The sequence below is a fragment of the Pelodiscus sinensis genome, chromosome 1 (assembly GCF_049634645.1).
Source record: "Pelodiscus sinensis isolate JC-2024 chromosome 1, ASM4963464v1, whole genome shotgun sequence".
Taxonomy (NCBI): Eukaryota; Metazoa; Chordata; order Testudines; family Trionychidae; genus Pelodiscus; species Pelodiscus sinensis.
Genome location: NC_134711.1, coordinates 127,362,656 through 127,383,987, shown reverse-complemented (window position 1 = coordinate 127,383,987; position 21,332 = coordinate 127,362,656). Strand labels below are relative to the sequence as shown.

Sequence of the window (21,332 nt, the reverse complement as noted above, 5' to 3'; positions counted from 1 at the left end):
TGTGATGTCACTCTACATTCTGACAGGAGGAGGTTAAGTGGGTGACCACAGCTGCTGTCTTGCAAGAACATCCTAGCAGCTTACTTGATAAAAGTGTCCTTTGAAATCCTTTTGGGCCTTCCACTTCGATGGCGCAGAGGTAGGAAAGTCCAACTGGCTTTTTATCCCACAAGTTATTAAATATGAGGATTAAACAGTAACATAGAGCTTTCTTATGGGCCTACTCAAAATGGACTAAAGTGCAGATTATTCAGTCTCATTAAGGGGAAAAAATTAGTTCACGAGTTACTCCCTGCAGGTTCCTCTTATTTGTATCATCACCCAGTGAATTGATCCAGATGGCTTAATTTTCAAAAACAATAAAAAGTTCTAAAGCTATTTCCTGAGTTCTCCCATCCCCATTTTTCCAAGGCTCTTGTCCCCAGTTTGTCATCTGTATGTGCGGCAGGGTGGGGAGCAGATAAACTCTACCTTCAGGATTGCTCATATCTCTGTTAATGATCTCAGAGAAGTTTGGCTGTTGGCTAACAGTACAGAGCAGAGCTCCCTAAAATGTGAAGCACTTCCTCCAAAGGGGAGCATAGGGGAATGTGGTGGGGCAGGGACTGGGATAGCCCACATTGTAGACAGAGAAGGACTACCAGCCAGTCCCTCCTTACCCCCAGCTCTGCTCTGGCCCCACCCCAGCCTTGTGCTCAGTTTCTGGATCTGGCTCAAAATCTAGCATGGCTCTGCTCCCAGCCCCAGCCTTGGCCACTGGCTGCAGGAGGGCAAGGCCAGGAGCAGAGCCACACTTAGCCACAGGCCTGGCTGCCAACCCTTACTATCGCCAAGCTACAGCTCTGCTCCCACTCTCACCCTTATCCCTGGCCTCTAGCTAGGGTTACCAGATGGGTTTCAAAAAATACTGGACACATGTGATCTCAGAACTGGAGGGGCAGGGGGACTGGACGGGAGGGGTTTGGTAGGAGTGGGGCTGACCGGGGAAGATCGGGGCGAGGGTGAGAGACCAACCAGCAGGAAGCAGGGCTGGCCGGGAGAGGGTTGGGGGGAGAGGAGCTGGCCAGGGGCGGGGGCCGGCTGGTGGGAAGCAGGGCTGGCCGGGTGGAGGTTGGGGGAAGCGGGGCTGGCCGGGGGAGATTGGAGTGGGGGACCGGCTTGCGGGAAGCAGGGCTGGCTGGGAGAGGATCAGGGGGAGTGGGGCTGGCTGGGAAGAGAGCGGGGACCGGCCGGTGGGAAGCGGGGCTGGCCTGGGCACATGCAGATCCTGGGGTGCTACCTGTCCTGCTCACAGTCCCAGCGGGGTGCATGGGTGAGTCCAGACCCGGGGATTCCATCCTGATCCCGCCCCCACCCCCACTCCCCTCCTCTCTACTGTGTGAGCATGTCTACCTGCCAGGCGGTATGCAGCTATGTACTGATACTCCTGATAATAATAAATCTTACTTAATTAGAAAATACCGGACATTTATATGTCCGGTATTTTCTCAATTTGTTTCCCAGATAGAAAGCTCAAATATCGGACTGTCCGGTTCAAAACCAGATACCTGGCAACCCTACCCCTAGCATAGCGGCAAACCCATCCACAGCTGTGGCCCCAGAGTAGGCCCCCTTATCCCTGTCCATGACCCTTCTAAGTCACTGCCCTATTCCCAGCCCTGGCAGTGGAGGATTTTGGGTGGGCTTGATTTACTGACTTATACTGGAGAAACCAAAGTTTGGGGAACACTGGGACACAGTATAGCGTACCGAGATAGAAAACGTCCTTGGAACACAACACGTGCAACCAGAACAAAGTAATTGGAATGCTGTCCATTAATCTCTTTAACACAAGAGGTTAAAACTTCCTTGGGTTAGATTAAAAACTCCCAGAGCAGTACATGGAAGGGTTCAAGGGGACAGACTTCAGCTGTAGAGACCACTGCATATCATGATGGCATTTAATGTCTCTCTTCTGTTGTAACTTGTCAGTCTGTTCTGCCTGGAGTTTGATTGATTGCTATGGATGACAGATAGCAAAAATGAGTTATAGATATTACTGGGAAGGCAGTGTTCCCTATTGGCTACAATGTTAGATTAGTGCCCAAGAGACTTTGCTTCTAGTCCCCCTTCTGCTACTATTCTGTTAAGTAACCCTGAATAAGTCACTTCATCTCTCTGTGTCTGTTTCTTCATCTGTAAATGAGATAATGAAACCTCTTTTATAATGCTCTTTTAAAACTACTGATGAAAAGAGCTATAAAAATGAAAGGCATTGTTTATTAATAATTACTTACTATTTTCCCCCCGGTAGACTATTTTGGGGACTGACATCTCAACTCTGAAATTTTCCCAGTTATTTATGTCTGTTGATCATTATTTTACTTTTTTTATATTTTGTCTTTTCCCTAATTAGCCCTTTAATAGCAGAAATCTCTTCCTGCTTCATTTTTCTCTTGCCACTGTGGTAACATAAATTGAGTCTGTCTCAGAATCCCACAGAATCCCTTTTCCTATAATATTCTTAAAATCTTTGAAAAAAGTAGATGTGTCCAGCTCACAATCAGACCCATTCAATAAAATTATTTTAGTACCCATGTAAAGATGAGCTTTTATCTGGGCAAATACTGAATTGAGAACTGTTTATCATCAGGCTAAATTCAATCTAGAATCTACTTTAATGAAACCTGGTATTATACCTAGGGTATGTCTACTGTGCATCATAGGTCGAAATAAGAGATGCAATTTGAGCTATGCAAATTGCGTCTCTTATTTCGATGTTATTTCAAAATAGCTAATTTCAAAATTTGGCGCTGTCTACATAGCATTTATTTCGAAATAAATCACTATTCCAAAATGTCCCTTACTCCTCATGGAATGATGTTTACAGGGACTTCGGAATAGCAAGCCCGTTATATTTCAAAATAATGAGCACGCTCAAAAGATGCGGAATAACTATTTTGGGCTACCTCCAGTAGCCCGAAATAGAACTGCAGTGTAGACATAGCCCAGAAACCAGGACCTTGAGTCCAACAGGAGGAAGGTGGATGGGGGGCACTGATCAGCCCCAGACTCCTTTGCATTGGGTGTAAAGAGGTTAGTTGGAGTTCCGCACAAAGTATGAGGAAGCACATCCTCTACTGTAGAAAGTGAAGAGTTTTTTAAGCTGCCCCCATTAAGTAGAAACCTTAAGGAAAGCAGGGGACAGTAACACTCCCTGCTCTTCCTGTGGTTCCAGGATGTAAGCTGGATGAAAGGAGGAAGTATATATTACATGTTTCAGTATCATGCTCAGGCAGTCTCTCCCAGCAGCACCCAAGTAAGGAGTGAATGATTAGCAAAATTCATGTATTCCTGTCATCCATAATGTGTGGGTTTTAACACAAGCAGATTGTCCCTTACAGTAACAAACGGGTATAATTTGCTGTGCTTAGAGGAGAATTCACTTTCTGTATAGTCAAAGAAATAATATTTAAGGGTTATGCCAGGAACAAACTTCTAATTTATAGTCAAAGCTCCTAAGATTAGGGATGTAAGCAACTAGTCAACTACCCGATAAGCATGTGCTCGACAAGTTCTCCTCCCCACCCCCCACCCCGACCCACCACTGCCTCTATCAGAGAGAGAGGCAGCAAGGGAGGAGAGAGCAGGAGCCGGTTCTGGGAGGATTTAAAAGGCAGAGGCGCAGCCAGGATAACAAACACCCCAACTCCCACCAGGATAATGAGCGCCCAACCTCGATTAGATTACCCAAATAATCAAGTAGTCAATGGAAATTCTATTGACTACTTGATTAGCTGATTACTTGAAATTTAACATCCCTATCTAGGGTCACTGCATCTCTTGAGTGTCCTGTTCTCACTTTGTAGCTAGACCTGCCCACTTGCTTTTTAGCAAAATGGGGGGTGCAGCAGCTTGTTTTGATGTTTGCCCATTTCCTTTTCCCTCAGCCAAGGCAGCTTTTCTGTCACCAAAGACCCGTGGCCTATGTTCCTCCAGTACAACTCAGTGAATCAAGCCTATTCTCTACATTTCATGGGCTTAGTCAATTTGAAATTTAATCATCTTAAAAAAATAGATGAATTATTTCAGCTACTGCACCTATCCCTGAGTATCCCTGATCATTTTTGTAATTTTGTATTAATATTTTCCTAAATTTTTACTCCCACATGAACAAGTAAGGTAAATTGACCAGAAAGGGGAAATAGTGAAACAGATGATAAAATGCATCAAATGCACCAAGTAAATAAATGGAAATAATCAAGATTGTTCTCTCGCTAATCTTTCATCTACATTAATCTCAAATGGTACTTGTAATAGTAGACACAACATATTAATAAAGCAGTGTAATTTTTAGTTGACGATTTATCTTTCCCATAACCACATCTCTATGTACCACACTGTGTTAAGTTTGATCTAGATTCTATAGCACTCTAGTACAGCAGACTAGGAATTCTGTGGCATTTTTTGAGTGTATTTTGTTTAGGAAATATGCTAAAATGGAGTGTTCTTGTGGGTTTTACACACATGCCTAACTTTACACACTGTGAGTAGATCCACTGACGTCAGCAGGACTACTGTAAAGCTAAGCAGTTGCTTAAGTCTTTGCAAGACAGGGCCTAAAGGCAGTTATGAGCAGGGGCAGATGACTGTTTTGCGGGGCCCTGGGCAGCATAATTCCGCAGGGCCCCCCCTTTGCCACGGCACATGTGCAGTGGCGCCACGGCGCATGCGCGGGGCTTTTTGAAGCGCGGGGCCCATGGCGGCCGCCCCGTTCGCCCTGCCCTATATCCGCCCCTGGTTATGAGTCTAAATCCTTCTGAACCAAATGAATAATACCAACAATACAATAGCTTTGTGTTAATTTGGTATTTATTTTATGTTTCCTCATAATGTTTACTTTCCTGTAAAAGCTTTTATTGAAAAAATGGAAATCACTAGCAGGCTTGTCTAAACAAATGATGCATGAGAAGCTGAAGTGTAAATTTACAGTGCATTACCTGCCACACATTAACTACTCATATGTACAGTTTCCCCATGCATGTTGACGTTCCTCTGTTTCAAAGCAGAGTAGGATCATAGCACACAAAGGAACTTTTAGGGTACATCTATACTGTAGTCTTCTTCCACAAAAGCTTATGCAAATAAAGCACAGAGTAGAATATCTTTGCACTTCATTTGCATAATTAATTAGCAGCCATTTTGCGCAAGAGGCTTTTGTGCAAAAAAGAGCTGTGTAGACGACTCCTTTTTGTGCAAAAACACTCTCTTGCACAAGGGCTGTTCTTCCTGAATAAATGCTCCTACACAGGTCCTTATTGTGCAAAAGACTCTTCCTTTTGCTGCTAATTAATTATGCAAATTATGCAAATGAAGCACAGCAATATTCTACTCTGCACTCCATTTGCATAAGCTTTTGCGGAAGAAGAAGGCTGCAGTATAGATGTAGCCTACATGTGTGGCAACAGGGCAACACAGATAATGAATGCACAGCACCCTTAAAGCACTGTATGTAAACTTACCTCCCCACACACATACCCCGCCGGCTTGCTGCATGCTAGCTATTCATCTGGATGAGTCCTTAAAAAAAATTCAGGAAGTAAGCAGGAAATTTTGGGACTTGGGGCAGGGAGCTTTTGAGGCTTTTTGGCAACTGACAAGGTTTTGGAGGCAGTTAACGTTTGAAATAAGCGCATTAGCTGGCTGTGAAAATGATCAGCAATGCAATAGTCAATAATGTTGATACTGAATTTTGCATAATTAGATGTTCAAATTAATGCATTTCTCAGAGCTGTGGTTTCAGGATATGTGCAGACTCACGCTGGGAATGGACAACACTGTGCCACTGTACACACTGTTCAAATGGGGATGCTGTTTTTACTAGTATTAGGCCTAGGACTCTGGAGCATAATGCTGCAGCAAGTCCTCAACTACAGAGTACAGGGGATCTTGACCATACCCTATTAATTATTATTTACATCTAAACTATTATTGTATTATTCTGCAGTTTTTTCAGCCTTCCTACTTGTTCCTGTTTTTTTTTTGACTGCAGCATAAAGGTTAGAGAGCACTATTTGAAAGTTTAGAGAGTTTAGTCCTGAAATGCTTCATTTTTTCCTATCCCAGATACTCCTCAAGATTTTATTTCTGGCGTCCAATCAAGCTTCAAAAATTGACACTGATGCTATTTGTGGTTTTTTATATTTTCAAGTATATGGGGCTATTTTTAGTCTATTTTCAGGTGGAAAACAGGAAGTTGATGCTGCCACTTTACAAAGATGTCTTAAAACTGAAATATTTTTCTCCTTTTATAGGTTTTGATTTTACATGGCTGCCTATGGGAGCAATTCTCAGAAATTGTGAGGAAAATCACAATTTTTCAGAGACTTCTCTTGGGTCTCAGAACGTGTCCTAGAAAAGAGTGAGTTTGTTCATTCTATTTGAACTTTAAATAACTTTTTTGAACAATAAAACTCAGTACTGAAAATGTTGGGAGAAGTGTCTTGAAGACAATGATTAGTTTAGGATTTTCTGCTCTTTGTGAGTGCTTGTCTAATTATTCAGTTGTCTGGATTTTCAAAATATGTAGTCCTCCCTTACACAATCATAGTTCTGTTTTCTGGCAGTTGTATCGTCTGTCAGGCTGTCGGTTTTAAAAGAACCTAGGGAGTTAGGTGCCCACTCTCACTGAATTGTCTTTGAAAATCCCAAATACGGTATGCATCCCTCAATGCCTATCTAAATCCATTGTTCCATATACACAATCCCCTCTGAAAAAATTGTGCTTAAAGCAACATTGCTATCTTGAAATTCTGATTTCTATCTGAAAATGTATCTTCTGAAATCTCAGGTAACAGCCTAATGTTTCTATAGCTTAAAGAATTTAGTGTGTGCAAAGAATTGCCCTTGATTTTTCTTCAGTTTATTGGCTAGGAATCATTATTTTCTACTGAATGAGAGGGTACTGCTTTGAATTTATCTCTGGTATGGTGAAGGATCATGTGGTATCAAGAGATCTCGTTTTGGATATATCTACTGCAGATCATCACTGATTGTCCCCAGCATTGTCCACATTCCTTTCCCTTTCCTATCTGTGCCTCTGATTTGGGTTTTCTTTCCACTTCATCATAGATGACTGAAAACGTTGACTGGTTACAGAGCCAAAATGGACTCTGCAAAGTGGACCGCTATACTCCAGGAGGTGAAGAAGAACAGAACTGGACAGTAAGAAATGTGTTGTTTTTTAGAATTATTTTATAAATCTATTTCCATAAAAAGAACAGTTTAGAAAAGTAACTGACAAAAATGCCATTCAGAGCATGAAAAGTTATTTGTGTCTATGTGGATATATTAAAGAAAGGTAAATGTTTTACTTGATGAATTTGTTAGTTAACAGGGCACTCGACATTGCATTTAGATTTTCAGCCATGTAATCAAAAAGGCCAGATTTGTGTAGTTATATTTCAAGTTTGGATTTATTTGAATAGTTTTATTCTCTATTTGTATGTTTTATTCCTTCAATGTAGCAAGGATGTAGCAAGCAATATGGTTGTTAACTGGTCCCATACAATAAGGGATTTACTCTCCAAATGAGAGGAATTGGTGTTCAACTTCATATATTGCAAATAGTGTAAAATTATTATTCAAGAAAATGTGATCAACAGTTTTTTCATTACAATTTGGTATAAACGTTACCTTATTTTCTAAAATAAAATATTGCATTTTTCCCTCTTAGGCCACTTAAGGGTTCATTAATAGAATTGGTGAAGGTGGTGGGGATGGTTCTCCTATCCTGTGAAAATTTTTGAGACTTTGAAAATGGTCCTATTCCACACTGGGACAAAACCTGAGACTGTTCCAATTTTTTCCTGAAAAAACAGACTACAAGAGTTTGACCCCAGAGTCTCTAGTTGCTAAGGTATGCATTGGGGTATGGGGAAGCAGGGTACAAATCTCTCCTCTCTCATGCTTCTATGTCTCAGGCAAGTGCCATGACCACCAGGTTGTTGTGATATAGGTCTTACTATGATTTCAACCAGAAAATTTTCTTAATGCAAGTTTTGTCAAAATTGGTACATTCCTATGAAAAGCTTCAGTTTTCACAAATCTGCATTTTCCAATGAAAACCAAATTGTCCAAAAATTCACAACCAGTTCTATATAGCAATATTGCATAATGTAGTTTTTGACACAAGCAGGATTACCTGGATTGCTGTTAGGTGCCAATTCAGAGAACTGTTATGCATCTCTCATTATTGTGCATTATGTGTTAGCTTTATGGCTGGCAGATGTTAGTTTAATTTCAATGAAAAATTAGTTTTTGAATGTCTATCATCAATCATCTTGCTGATAAATCTGGGAACAGAACATGTACTCGAAGAAAACATAGAGTACAATGACTCTATGGGTAAATAGTGAGAAAATTTATTCACAAATGTGTTGAGATCAACAACAATTTACTTTTAACTTTGTTCACTTCCATTTCATAAGCTCTTTGCAAACATTCATGCGAGCAAAGTTTGTTCAAATAAAAGTTCCCCCAAAGCAGTATTTCTGACTAAAACCACAGATTTGTTTAATACATTTGTCAAATAAGTTGTTAGTTGTGGTTTGTTCATCCAGCTCTTTTACCCAGAATGCCTTGATACCACCAGAAGCTGTAATTAGAACCAGCTTGCTAATGTGTGGTAAAGCTTATGGATAAGATAAGAGGTACATGCCATCAAACTATGTGAATTTAATTATGGTTAAACATGTAGATGGTATCATGATCTTTTTAAGGGTACAACCCACTTCTTCAGATGGGTTATACCCAAGAAAGCTTATGATACCATCTACATGTTTTGTTAGTCTTTAAATTGCTGCTAGATTATTTGTTGTTTTTAAAGTTTTTCCAGTTACAGACTAACTCGGGTACCTCTCTGAAGCTTTTGATTACAGAAGTTCTTAAATTAAAGGTGCTGAGAGAGTTGTTAGTAGGTTCAGTGTACAAAGTGAAAAAATACAAATAAATATTATTTAGGCCTAAACTGTGCTCTTTTACACTGGTGTAAATCCAAAGTAACTCCACCAGATTCAATGTGCCACATTCTGCTATACTTGTATGAGTCCATACTAATGACACTGAACTTATCAGGTACTCTGGATTTATACCAATGTGATTTAGGTACTGTGTTTTTTGAGTGAGGGACCTATGATTTTGATCAAATGACTTACAAAGTAATGAAAACTACAACTTGGATAAGTTTGGCAGAATTCAGCTCACAGAGAGCCAATGGTAACATTCAAAAACAGAAATCAGGAAGTTTGACTGAAGAAATTGTGAGATTCTTGTTGTTGATTTTACTTTGTCTGGGTTCATACTACATTTCTATGAATTCAGATTAATGTAGCTGTGCACACTGAGTATTGCTGAAAAATTTGGGTTTATCTGACTCCCAAATTACAATGGCAGTAAAAAGCAGTGTGAAACTAACAAAACTTTGTAAAGTTCTCTTTAATGACAGTCAGGGCAGGTCTGTTGGCCCTGGTGTAGCTGAAATTGGATCCTGAACTGACATGCTGGTGTACTTTCATGTAGATGTTATTGTGGGCTGAAGTTTGCTGTTGTCCAAGCTTGAAGGCTTTATTAGATCTGAGAATTACTTCCCTGCTCCCACCCATTCATGTTGTCAGATAAAATACATTATGCATCCCAAAGAGGTTAAAAATACCTTTGTTGGGTAGGAATAAATGGTCAGTTTCCAGAATAGAGAGTGGTAAATAGTCATGTCCTTCAAGGGTCTGCACTGGGAATAAGCCTATTCAACATATTCATAAATGATCTGGAAAAAGGAGTAAACAGTGAGGTGGCAAAATTTACAGATGATACGAAACTGCTCAAGATAGTTAAGTCCCAGACAGACTGTGAAGAGCTGCAAAAGGATCTCACAAAACTGGGTGACTGGACAACAAAATGGCTAATGAAATGTAATGTTGCTAAATGAAAAGTAATGCACATTGGAAAACATAATTCCAACTATACCTATAAAATGATGGTGTGACGGGGCGCGCCTCCCCCACACCCCGTCCGGCGGCCCGCCCCGCACTCAGCCCGCGGTCGCGCTGTCCCTCCTGGGCGCCACCCAGGGAGCGCGGCGGCACTGCGGGGCCTGTTCCCTGGCCGCGGCCCGGATAACGGGCGACGCGGCGGAGGCGGGGCTACGCCCGGACAGCAGCGTAGGGCGGGGGCGGAGCCCCGGCGACGTGACGGCTGACGTCGCCGGGCGCGCGCACGCACGGCAGGGGCGGAGCCTGGTGACGTGGCGCGTTGCGTCGCCCGGGCCGGACGCCGGCGGGGGATTCAAAAGGGGAAAGGAGCAGAAGGAAAGGGGGAGAGCCCGGAGGAGCGAGGAGGAGAGGAGGGAGTCGGAGAGCGAGTGAAGGAGGAAGGAGCGGACAAGGGGGAGAGAGCGGAGGCGGGAGAAAGAGCGGAGGAGGAGAGGAGAGGAGGACACAGGAGGAAGGAGGCACAGGGCACTGGAGGAGCGGCACACAACACGAGGAGGAGGGGAACGGAGGAGCACAAGTGGTGAGGGGAACGTCAAAAAGGGGGCAAACAGATTCACGGCGGGGAGCAGGACGGGCTCCCGCGTTACACGTGGTGGAGAATGTGGGTACTGAACTCTAGATAAAAGCGCACAACCCCAAACAACTCACCAAAAAAAAAAAAAAAAAAACCCACGGGTGGAGGAGGTTACGGTGTAACAGGACGCACAGCCGAGTAGAACCGCGACTGAGCGTAACGAGGAGCCATGGACGCGGCCGACGTGTTCAAATGGCTGACGGACAATCAACACCAGCAGCAACAACAGCAGACGGCCCTCCTCCAGCAGTTGGCCACGCAACACCGGGAGCAGCAGGCCCAATTACTACGTGACGTGACGGAGCAGTTCCGGACGCAACAGGACCACTGGGTGAGGCAGTGGGAAAATGCGGGCCGGGGGCCAGCCCCAGCGGTCGTGGGGGAAGGGGCGGAGGGTGGGGCCCTAGCCCAGCTCCCCGTAAGATTGACTAAAATGGGCCCTGCCGACGATCCCGAGGCCTTTCTGGTCACCTTTGAAAGAGTAGCCACAGCCGCCCGGTGGCCAGAACAACATTGGGCTACGCTACTAGCTCCGTACCTTACCGGCCCAGCTCAGCTGGCCTATCGGAGTCTAGATCCACGAGATGCCCTACATTATTACAAAGTGAAAGAGGCAGTCCTGGACCAGCTAGGGGTCACCCCCGAGACCTATAGACAGCGGTTCCGGCAAGAAAAATACACCCCGGGGGCCCGCCCGCGAGCCGTGGCACAACGGCTCAGGGAGGCGTGTTGGCGCTGGTTAGAACCCGAGCAGCGGTCAGGACCCCAGGTAGCGGAGACGGTGGTCCTGGAGCAGTTTATACACATCCTTCCGGGCGAGGGGCAGCGGTGGGTGAGACGGCACCACCCTACGTCTCTGGCCGACGCGGTAACCCTAATGGAGGACTATATGTCGGCCGAGGGGGGCCGGGAAGGACCCGGGTCCCGAGGGGAACACTCCAGCGGGGCAGCAAGGGAGACCAGACCCCCGCCCCGGCAAGGGGAGACGAGGGGACCGGGTGCCCCCCCCAGCCCCGGCCGCGGTGGCAGACGCCTAGCGCCGGTGTGGAGCCGCCCTGTGAGGGAGGAGCCAATTCCCCGCCCAGCTGCCCAGGAAGAGCGGAAGATCAACCCACCCCCGGCACGGGGTCCCGGGGGAGCGTGCTACCAATGCGGCCAAGAGGGACACTTCAAGCGGGACTGCCCGCTGATGGACTGCTCCTTCACGCAGGTAATGACAGGGCAGAGCAGGTCGGGGCCCCAACCCGCGGGAAGGATATTACGTCAGGTGGAGGTAGAGGGCCAGGTAGTCACCGCCCTCGTGGACTCAGGTTGCGGCCAGACCCTGGTCCGGGCCGACCTAGTCTCCCCCAGGGAGCCCCGGGGGCCCCCCGTGTTCGTCCAATGCATACACGGACGCGTCGAGCCATACCCCACGGTCTGGGTGCGCTTGAAGGATGGGGGCTCGGAAGGGAGGGCCTACGTCGCCCTTGTACCGGGACTAATATATCCCGTGCTCCTTGGAAGAGACTGGAGCGGGTTCGGGCAGGCCCTCCGGGAGTGGCAGGGAGATCAAGCCGCCTTGGCCGGGGAGGATACAGAGGCCCCAACGAGGGAGCCGGGAACTAGGGCCGGGGAGGACCCGACCGACATAGAGGGTGAGTGGTCCCCCGACTTCGTCCGGGAACAGAGGGAGGACCCCCTCCTGCAGCAAGCATGGGAGAACGCAACCACCGGGGCAGAGGGAGAAAGGGGCTACCCACGCTTCGAGATCCAAGACAACCGCCTATACAGGATCACGGAGGGACGAGAGGACGGGGAGGTGATCACGCAGCTGGTCGTACCAAAGCTACATCACAGGCGGCTGTTGGACCTGGCCCACAGCAACCCCTGGGGCGGGCACCTAGGGTATGAGAAGACGGTGCAGCGCCTACTGCAGCGGTTCTATTGGCCTGGCATATACCGGGCGGCTAAAGACTTTTGCGAATCTTGCCCGGAATGCCAGAGGATGGGACCAGGGAGGGTAACCAAGGCCCCGCTCGTGGCAATGCCGGTGATAGATGTCCCATTCCAGAGGATCGCCATGGACCTGGTAGGACCCTTGGAGCGGACGAAGAACCGGTACCAGTATATCCTCGTGGTAGTGGACTACGCAACCCGCTACCCCGAGGCCGTACCCCTTCGGAACGCTACCGCCCCCACGCTCGCGAACGAACTGATTAAGATCTTCTCACGAGTAGGCATACCAGGAGAAATCCTCACCGACCAAGGGACGAACTTTACCTCGGCGCTCATGAGGGAACTGTGCCGCCTGCTGAGGGTAAAGACCTTGAGGACATCGGTCTACCACCCGCAAACCGACGGGCTCGTGGAGCGGTTCAATCGGACACTCAAGGGAATGCTCCGGAAATTCGTGGAAGAGGAACCTAAAGAGTGGGACCGAGCCCTGCCGGCACTCCTGTTCGCAATAAGGGAAGTACCCCAAGCCTCCACAGGGTTCTCCCCATTCGAGCTCCCGTATGGTAGGCAGCCCAGGGGGATCCTGGATATAGTGAGAGAGGCCTGGGAGGCGCAGGAGACCCGAGTACAAGGGACAGTACAGTACATCCTGAGGCTCAGGGAAAGGCTACGTCGGGTGGGCGAGTTCGCCAAACGCAACCTGGAGGAGGCGCAGGGGAAGCAGGCCCGCTACTATAACCAGAATGCCCGGTTGCGCACCTTTCAGCCCGGGGATAGGGTTCTCCTCCTGCTGCCCGAACAATCCTCAAAACTGTTAGCTAGTTGGCAGGGCCCCTTCGAGGTGATCAGGAGAGTCGGGGACGTGAACTATGAGATTAGGATGCCCGGGAAACGGAAGACAACCAACATTTATCACGTCAACCTGCTTAAAGCATGGCGGGCCCGGGAGGCCCTGGCGGGGTGGGGCTCAGGACCGAGGGAAGGCGAGGTGGCCGCACGGCCCCACCTGGGCCTAGGCCTCACACCAGGGCAGAGCAGGGGACTACAAGAAACCTTGGGGAGGTTCTCTCAGGTCCTGACAGAGACGCCAGGACGGACCGACCTGGTCCAGCACCCCATCGTGACCACACCCGGTCGCCCCGTGAGGGAGCCGGTCAGGCCACTGCCCAGGAAACTGTGGGGGACGGTACGTGACGAAGTGGACAAGATGCTGCGGTGGGAGGTGATCGAAGAATCCCGCAGCGCGTGGAGAAGTCCCATCGTACTGGTCCCTAAGAAGGATGGCACCACCCGATTCTGCATTGATTTCAGGAAGGTCAACGCGGTGTCTGTGTTCGATGCCTACCCAATGCCGAGGATAGATGAGTTGTTGGAGCGGCTGGGGAATGCCCGATACTTGTCCACGATCGACCTATCGAAAGGGTACTGGCAAATCCCACTGACGGAGGAGGCCCGCGAGAAAACCGCATTCTCCACGCCGTTCGGCCTGTACCAATTCAAACGAATGCCCTTCGGCCTCCATGGCGCCGCTGCCACGTTCCAGAGGCTAATGGACCAAGTGCTCCGGCCTCACGGGGCATACGCAGCGGCCTATATCGACGATATAGTCATCTTCAGCGCAACTTGGACCGAGCACCTGCGGCAAATAGAGGCGGTGTTATCCTCCCTTCAGGAAGCCGGGCTCACCGTTAACCCCGCGAAGTGTCAGTTTGGCCAGCGGGAGGTGTCGTACTTGGGGTACACGGTGGGGGGAGGACAGATACGGCCCCAAATCGGGAAGATGGAGGCATTGCGAAATTATCCCCCCCCGAGCACGAAGCGCCAGGTCCGGCAGTTTTTGGGACTCGCCAGTTATTACAGACGTTTTGTGCCCGACTTCGCGTCCGTGGCGGCCCCATTGACGGACCTAACCAGGAACGCGGCCCCTAAGAGGGTGCGATGGGACCCCGGGTGCGCCCAGGCCTTTGAGACTCTAAAGCAGAGGCTAACTCAAGCCCCCGTACTGGCGCAGCCTGACTTTTCCCGCCCATTCATTTTGCAGACGGACGCCTCCGAGCGCGGGCTCGGTGCGGTATTATCCCAGGGGGAAGGAGAGGAAGAACACCCTATAGTATATGTTAGCCGCAAGCTACTCCCGCGGGAGCAGCAGTATTCAACGATAGAAAAAGAGGCTTTGGCGGTTAAGTGGGCTGTTGACATGTTACGGTACTATCTCCTAGGCAGTACGTTCACGGTGGTGACCGACCACGCACCCCTCCGGTGGCTCCAGGCTATGAAAGACGCCAATCCCCGCATCCAGAGGTGGTACCTGGCGCTGCAGCCCTACCGGTTCAAAGTGAGCCACCGGGCAGGGAAAGACCACGGGAACGCAGACTTTTTCTCCAGGATACCCGAGGAGACCCCAGAGACACGAGGGGAGGAGCGGGCAAACCTGGAGGGGGAGGTGTGTGACGGGGCGCGCCTCCCCCACACCCCGTCCGGCGGCCCGCCCCGCACTCAGCCCGCGGTCGCGCTGTCCCTCCTGGGCGCCACCCAGGGAGCGCGGCGGCACTGCGGGGCCTGTTCCCTGGCCGCGGCCCGGATAACGGGCGACGCGGCGGAGGCGGGGCTACGCCCGGACAGCAGCGTAGGGCGGGGGCGGAGCCCCGGCGACGTGACGGCTGACGTCGCCGGGCGCGCGCACGCACGGCAGGGGCGGAGCCTGGTGACGTGGCGCGTTGCGTCGCCCGGGCCGGACGCCGGCGGGGGATTCAAAAGGGGAAAGGAGCAGAAGGAAAGGGGGAGAGCCCGGAGGAGCGAGGAGGAGAGGAGGGAGTCGGAGAGCGAGTGAAGGAGGAAGGAGCGGACAAGGGGGAGAGAGCGGAGGCGGGAGAAAGAGCGGAGGAGGAGAGGAGAGGAGGACACAGGAGGAAGGAGGCACAGGGCACTGGAGGAGCGGCACACAACACGAGGAGGAGGGGAACGGAGGAGCACAAGTGGTGAGGGGAACGTCAAAAAGGGGGCAAACAGATTCACGGCGGGGAGCAGGACGGGCTCCCGCGTTACAGATGGGATCTAAATTATCTGTTACCTCTGAAGAAAGATTTTGGAGTTATGATGGATGTTCTCTGAGAAAAACTGCACAATGCGCAGCAGCCATAAAAAAAGTGAGCAGAATGTTGGGAATAACTAAAAAAGGTATGAATAATGAGAAAAAATATAGCATTTCCTTTATATAAACTCATGGTATGCCCACATCTTGAATACTGCATCTAGATGTGGTTTCCCCGTGTTTAAAAAGTAGTGATATTAGCATATAGTCATATAAATGATTAACCGATTAATATATCATATAAATGATTAATCCAAATGATTACATGCAACCCCACCCCCTTGCTGCCTCTGTATCTGAGGCAGCAGGAGGGGAGGAGCAAGAGTAAGTGCCTATATGTACCGGTTTCCGTCAAGCCACCAGATCCCAACTGCTGCCTCCCAGAGAACCTGTAGAGCCACCTAACCCCCACCTGCACAGAGAGTGAGGGAGGCAGGTGGAAGCCAGTACATGCTGGAAGCTAGCATTCAAGCTTGCTTCCTACGCATATTGGCTGCCGCGAAGCCGCCTTCCCTCAAACATACACAAACACTCCGCACTGCTGCCTCTTTATCAGAGGCAGCAGCGGTGGGGAGGGGAGCCAAGTGGCCTGCTGGAGCAGCCACTGCCCACATGGAGCTCAGGCCCCCCACAGACTGAGGCTGCTGCTGCCACCCTGCAATGCTGCCTCTGATTTTTAAACTGGCTCCCCTCACAGATCGGCTCTGCCTGCCATTCTGTGCTGTCTCTGGTCCGGAGGCAGCAGCATGGAATGGCAGGGCCAGGAGCTGGGCATGCACTGACTGCCAGCCTTGCCCCCAAGGAGTATTTTAGTAACCGTGTAACCGCTAAAAATTGTTGCAGCTACACACTTGCGAAAATATACAACATCTAACATCCCTCCTAAAAAGGTATATTGGAATTGGAAAAGGTTCAGAAAAGGGCCACAAAAATTATTAGGGATATGAAATGGCTTCCGTCTGAGGAGAGATTAATAAGACTGGGACTTTGCAGTTTGGAAAAGAGAAAATTAAGGGGGGATAATATTTGAAGTCTATGAAATCTTGACTGGTGTGGAGAAAGTAAATAAAGAAGTGTTAATTACTCCTCCTCATAACACAAGAACTAGGGATCACCCAATGAAATAGGGATCAGTTTTTTAAAACAAATCAAAGGAAGTATTTCTTTATACGGTGTACAGTCAGCCGCTGGAACTCATTGCCAGAGGGTGTTGTGAAGGCCAAGATTATAACAGGCAGTGGCTATGTGTGGGAGGGGCATATATGATCACATGTCCCTTGCTCTGACCAGCCATGGGAAGGCTGTGGCTGATTTCCCTGCTTGCTTAGGAGACCATGGGGAATGCATTCACACCCTGTGGTCTAAATTGACAAAAAAAGCATCTGCCCCGGAAATTCCTGCATATAGGCCTGAAATACCAACCATGCTGCCTGCTTGGAACACTGTCTGGTGCAATGCAGTGGCTGCATTCTCCCAGGCAGGTGCTGAGCTGCACTTGGCAACATACTAGGCAGGATTGTGACCAGAGACTTCCCGGGAGAGGACAGAGGGACCCCCGCCCATGCCAGGTAATGTGCCACGGGGAGAGAAAGGGAGAGCGTGGGGGGCCCAGGGCTGGAGGTGGGAACAAATCACATGGGGGGGTTATATTCCCCTCCAGCTCATGACTCCCATATGTGGCTCCCACTAGTCACCTCTGTGGGTTCAAAAAAGAGCTAGATAGATTCATGGAGGTTAGGTCCATCAATGGCTATTAGCCAGAATGGGTAGGAATGGTGTCCATAGCCTTTGAAGCTGGGAATGGGCGACAGCGAATGGTTCACTAGATCTTTACCTGTTCTGTTCATTCCCTCTGAAGCACTTGGCATTGGCCACTGTCGGCAGACAGGATACTGGGCTAGATGGACCTTTGGTCTGACCCAGTACGGACATTCTTATGTTATTCCTCAGTGCTGAAAGAGTAAACCAAAGAGTAGTCTCCTGGTCTTTAAAAGACAATGTATTTCTTGGTGAATTAAGTGAATGATATATGACATTTGGAACCTTAGTTTGGTTATTCATGAGAAGATTAAGCTCAGAGCTAGCTACATCTCCTTGCTTCTCTCTCCACAATAGCTAAAACATCAAATTTTTACATCTATTCATTTAGTTCTCATCATTAGCATTTTTCTCTACTATATAACCCATATAGAAGAGGCCAGACTACATACTAGTGTGAAATCTGATCCAAATCCCCCTGAGGTCAGCTAGTGTCTTACTATTCATACCAATCAGTGCATTTGCATAAGAAGAGTTAGTGTTCATGTTGCAGTTGCTAAACCACCAGCACAAAACATGCCTTCATGCCACAATTGTAAAAATGTCACCATGTCTGCACTAGCACTTACATTAGTTCTACCACTGGGTGAGCTGCAACACTGCTGGCCATTGCTATGATACAGGTTCAGATTTTTAAGACATAGGCAAGGCAGATGAGATTTGCAGTAGGTTTTTATACAATACATTGAATTGAGCGCAGTCTTTGTACCAAAGAAATATGAATACTGGGGAAAGAAACCATTGTAAATGTATAATATGTTTCAATCCTTAGACCGATTCAGCAAAATTTTTCAAACAAGCTGCATCCGATCCACTCAAAGTTTTGAGCTGGCTCCGAAAAGATCTTGAAAGATGTGCACTTGGAATCCAGGATGTGCTGAAGTCTACTGGTAAACAAAAGGCTTGTGAGAGCTCAAGAGAACCATCAATAGGCGGACAGAGCATCCAGATGCGCAATGCACCTTCCCCGGGTGGTTTCAGTGTCTATGATGAGCAGCTTAGCATGGACATTAGATCCAACAGTGGGTCACCCGATTTCCATATGGAGATGAAAACCACGTCAAGTCAAAAGGAACCAAAAGATGAAGAAAGTCAACAAACTTCTGCAGATGCCAAGCAAGGTGTGGATGAAGTCTCTTTTTATGTTAATAGACTCTCTAATCTTGTCATTGCAATGGCACGTAAAGAGATTAATGACAAGACAGATGGGGCTGATAAGTGCATACACAAGTCACTGTTCGCCTCTCTTGGGGAACCAGGTCACAAGTCTATTGGAGTGGGCACAAATGAAAGCAAAAATAATCCGTCAGAGAACACAACTCATATTAATGTGAAGGAAACCAAATATGAAGATAATCCATCTTCCAAGAAGAAAACATTTTTTTATAAAGAAGTAGACGAACAGTCTTCAAATAGAAATGAACAGAGTCATGAAAGAAGGTCAGCCCACAGTGCGAACAGAACATGCCATCATAAAAAACGCTTTGGCCCAGATGAATTTACAAATACTTTAAGCAAAGGGATTCTGGTTTATGCCAATAATGTGGTTTCAGATATGATGGTCTCAGTGATGAAGACCATGAAAGTTCAAGTGAATGACTCAAGCATAGCTTGTGTGGTGTTGAAAAAGGTGATATTAAAGCACTCCAAGGAGGTAGTTTCAGACTTAATAGATTCCTGTATGAAAAATTTACACAACGTCACGGGAACACTCATGACTGACTCAGATTTTGTTTCTGCAGTGAAGCGGAGCTTATTCAGTCAAGGAAGTCACAAGGCTGCAGAAATAGTACAAGCAATGCTGAATCGTTTACATTCTACCTTAATAGTGCAAAAACCAGCAGGAGATAAGTCCCAGTCTCAAAGCCTTGCGTATGCATCTGTGAAGACAGGTTCACGATCAGCAGATGCAAAGGCTCAAAACTTGAGGTTTTCATCAGCAAAAACGGAAACATTTACCAAAGAGAAAGAGAAAGAAATGACCTGTGCAGAAACAGTAGGTAACCACATCATTAAACACGGGCTTACTCTATGGCATCAAAACCAACAAAAATGCAACAAATGCTCGAAGTCTCAGCCTTCAGCAAAGGAAGCTGAATCTAAGCCTCCAGAAAATCCACACTGGGGTTCAGAAATTCAGAACATTGCCAAAATGTCAGGAGATGCATGGGCAAAAGACCTGATTGTGACTGCACTACTGTTGATACAGTATCATCTTATCCAACAAGAGAATGCAGGCAAGGGCACTTCTGAAGGGGACAAAACTAACAAAGCAGGTACCACTGCATTTGGATTCCTCTCACATGAATCCCATGACAAAGGTGGTGGCAGTAGTTTCAGGCCGTCTTCAGCAAAACATCAGGATTCATCCAAACAAAATGATGAATCAGATTCCCAGAAGTCAGAATGTAAAAAACGGGACCCTGAAAATGACATGTCTAGTATCATATTAATGCTCATCCGAAAATTAATAAATGAGACTGGCTGCAAAATAGAAGACCAGCAAGGAAATTCCATGACAGATGAAACAAACAGGAATCCTGGCAAAAACTCTGAGGGACATGCCCTTTCAGAAGTTGAACAGTCCTGTGAAGAGGCCATATCTGGACTGACAAAAATGATTACCGATCAGTTTGATATAAGTGGCAAAGAGGAGGGCAATGGGCAATTTATTGACAGTTTGGTGGATACAGTGACAAAGTTATGTCTTATGATTGCCAAATACAGCAACCCAGAGTCTGCTCTAGCAGAGATAAGGGAGAGGGAAGAGGGCACCGGGTCGATGGATTCCAAAGGCACGGGGACTGAGGCTGGACTTGGATCAGGTGAAGACAGTGCATCCGGTCGCAAAGTGGTAGTGATGAATCAGAATCCTTCCGAGAGTGTACATAACAAACAGCTTCAAGCACTTCTCCAGTGGGTAGCAGCCTCTCAAACAAATGTGCCTGTATTGTATTTCTTGGATGAGGATGATGAGTTTCTAAATAAGGTAAGCAATGAAGTAACAGGGTGATGAGCAGGGTCTACAGACCATGGTGGAAGTTAGGTTCTTTCTTCAGTTTTTTACTGTCTTGTGGCATAACCTTTTGCTCTAAAGAAAACTAAATATTTCACCTTTTCTCTTGCTAAAATAGTACTCAAAGTATTGATGATGGCACTACTAGCTTTATGAAATAACAGCATCATAAACATTAGAGGTGGAAAAGCTATTATGCCATCAAGTCCATCCCCCTGCCAGTGAAGCATTGTTCTGTGTGGTGCACCCTCTGCTACTCTGAGTCTAGTTTTAAATGACCCAAGTGATTTTACTTCCACCATTTCCCTTAATTCCACAGATTAATACTGTAAACCATTTTTCATGATATTCCATTTTATGATACATTTTATGAAATTGACCTCCTTTGTGAACACTTTAAATCCACTCATGAAAATTTCTATCTGAGAGTTATTATCACTATTGTTATTTATTTGCATGGGACATTTGTCAATTTAAAAGTTACATATTTTGGATTTTCATATTTTTCCTTAAATTACTAATTTTGGGTCATTAATAGTGGAAAAAAATTTAAAATCTCAATTACTTTTCACTGTATGTGCTTTACTTTTTATATTTCTTTCACCTAGGAAGGCCATTGGTCTGTTTTTCAGCTGGACAGTCCTGGTTTTCTCAAGTAGTGTCTCTGGACTGGTTTTGTCGGGTATTTTCCATGTGAAGTCAGTGGACACACCGAAGATGCCAGTTTTTAAAGCCCACCTCCCCAGCCCCTACTGACACAGTCTCCCACACAACATTCATATAAGCTTATGCCAGCAGAGGCAGGGCAGTGGGTATTGAAAAATGGCATCCTTTTGCAGCATGAGCTTGCACACACAGTGCATGTGC

The 21,332-nt window shown here is 47.2% G+C and overlaps 1 protein-coding gene and 1 long non-coding RNA gene across 3 annotated transcripts in view; one reads left to right on the top strand and one right to left on the bottom strand.

Moving 5' to 3' along the window:
• The window catches only part of AKAP3 (A-kinase anchoring protein 3), a 28,506-nt gene continuing 7,174 nt past the window's right edge, over positions 1–21,332 (top strand). Inside the window, exons 1-4 of the mRNA XM_025184624.2 lie at positions 1–139; positions 6,294–6,400; positions 7,111–7,203; positions 18,222–20,438. Of these exons, the coding sequence (XP_025040409.1) occupies positions 7,111–7,203; positions 18,222–20,438 (2,310 nt within the window). The 5' untranslated portion in view covers positions 1–139; positions 6,294–6,400. The remainder of the gene's footprint in view (positions 140–6,293; positions 6,401–7,110; positions 7,204–18,221; positions 20,439–21,332) is intronic.
• LOC142818788 (uncharacterized) overlaps positions 7,210–21,332 on the bottom strand; it is a 67,030-nt gene continuing 52,907 nt past the window's right edge. For both annotated transcript variants that reach the window (XR_012896436.1, XR_012896440.1), the window contains 2 exons: positions 17,466–17,583; positions 7,210–9,802 (listed from right to left, as the gene is read on the bottom strand). This is a non-coding gene — a long non-coding RNA (uncharacterized LOC142818788). The remainder of the gene's footprint in view (positions 9,803–17,465; positions 17,584–21,332) is intronic.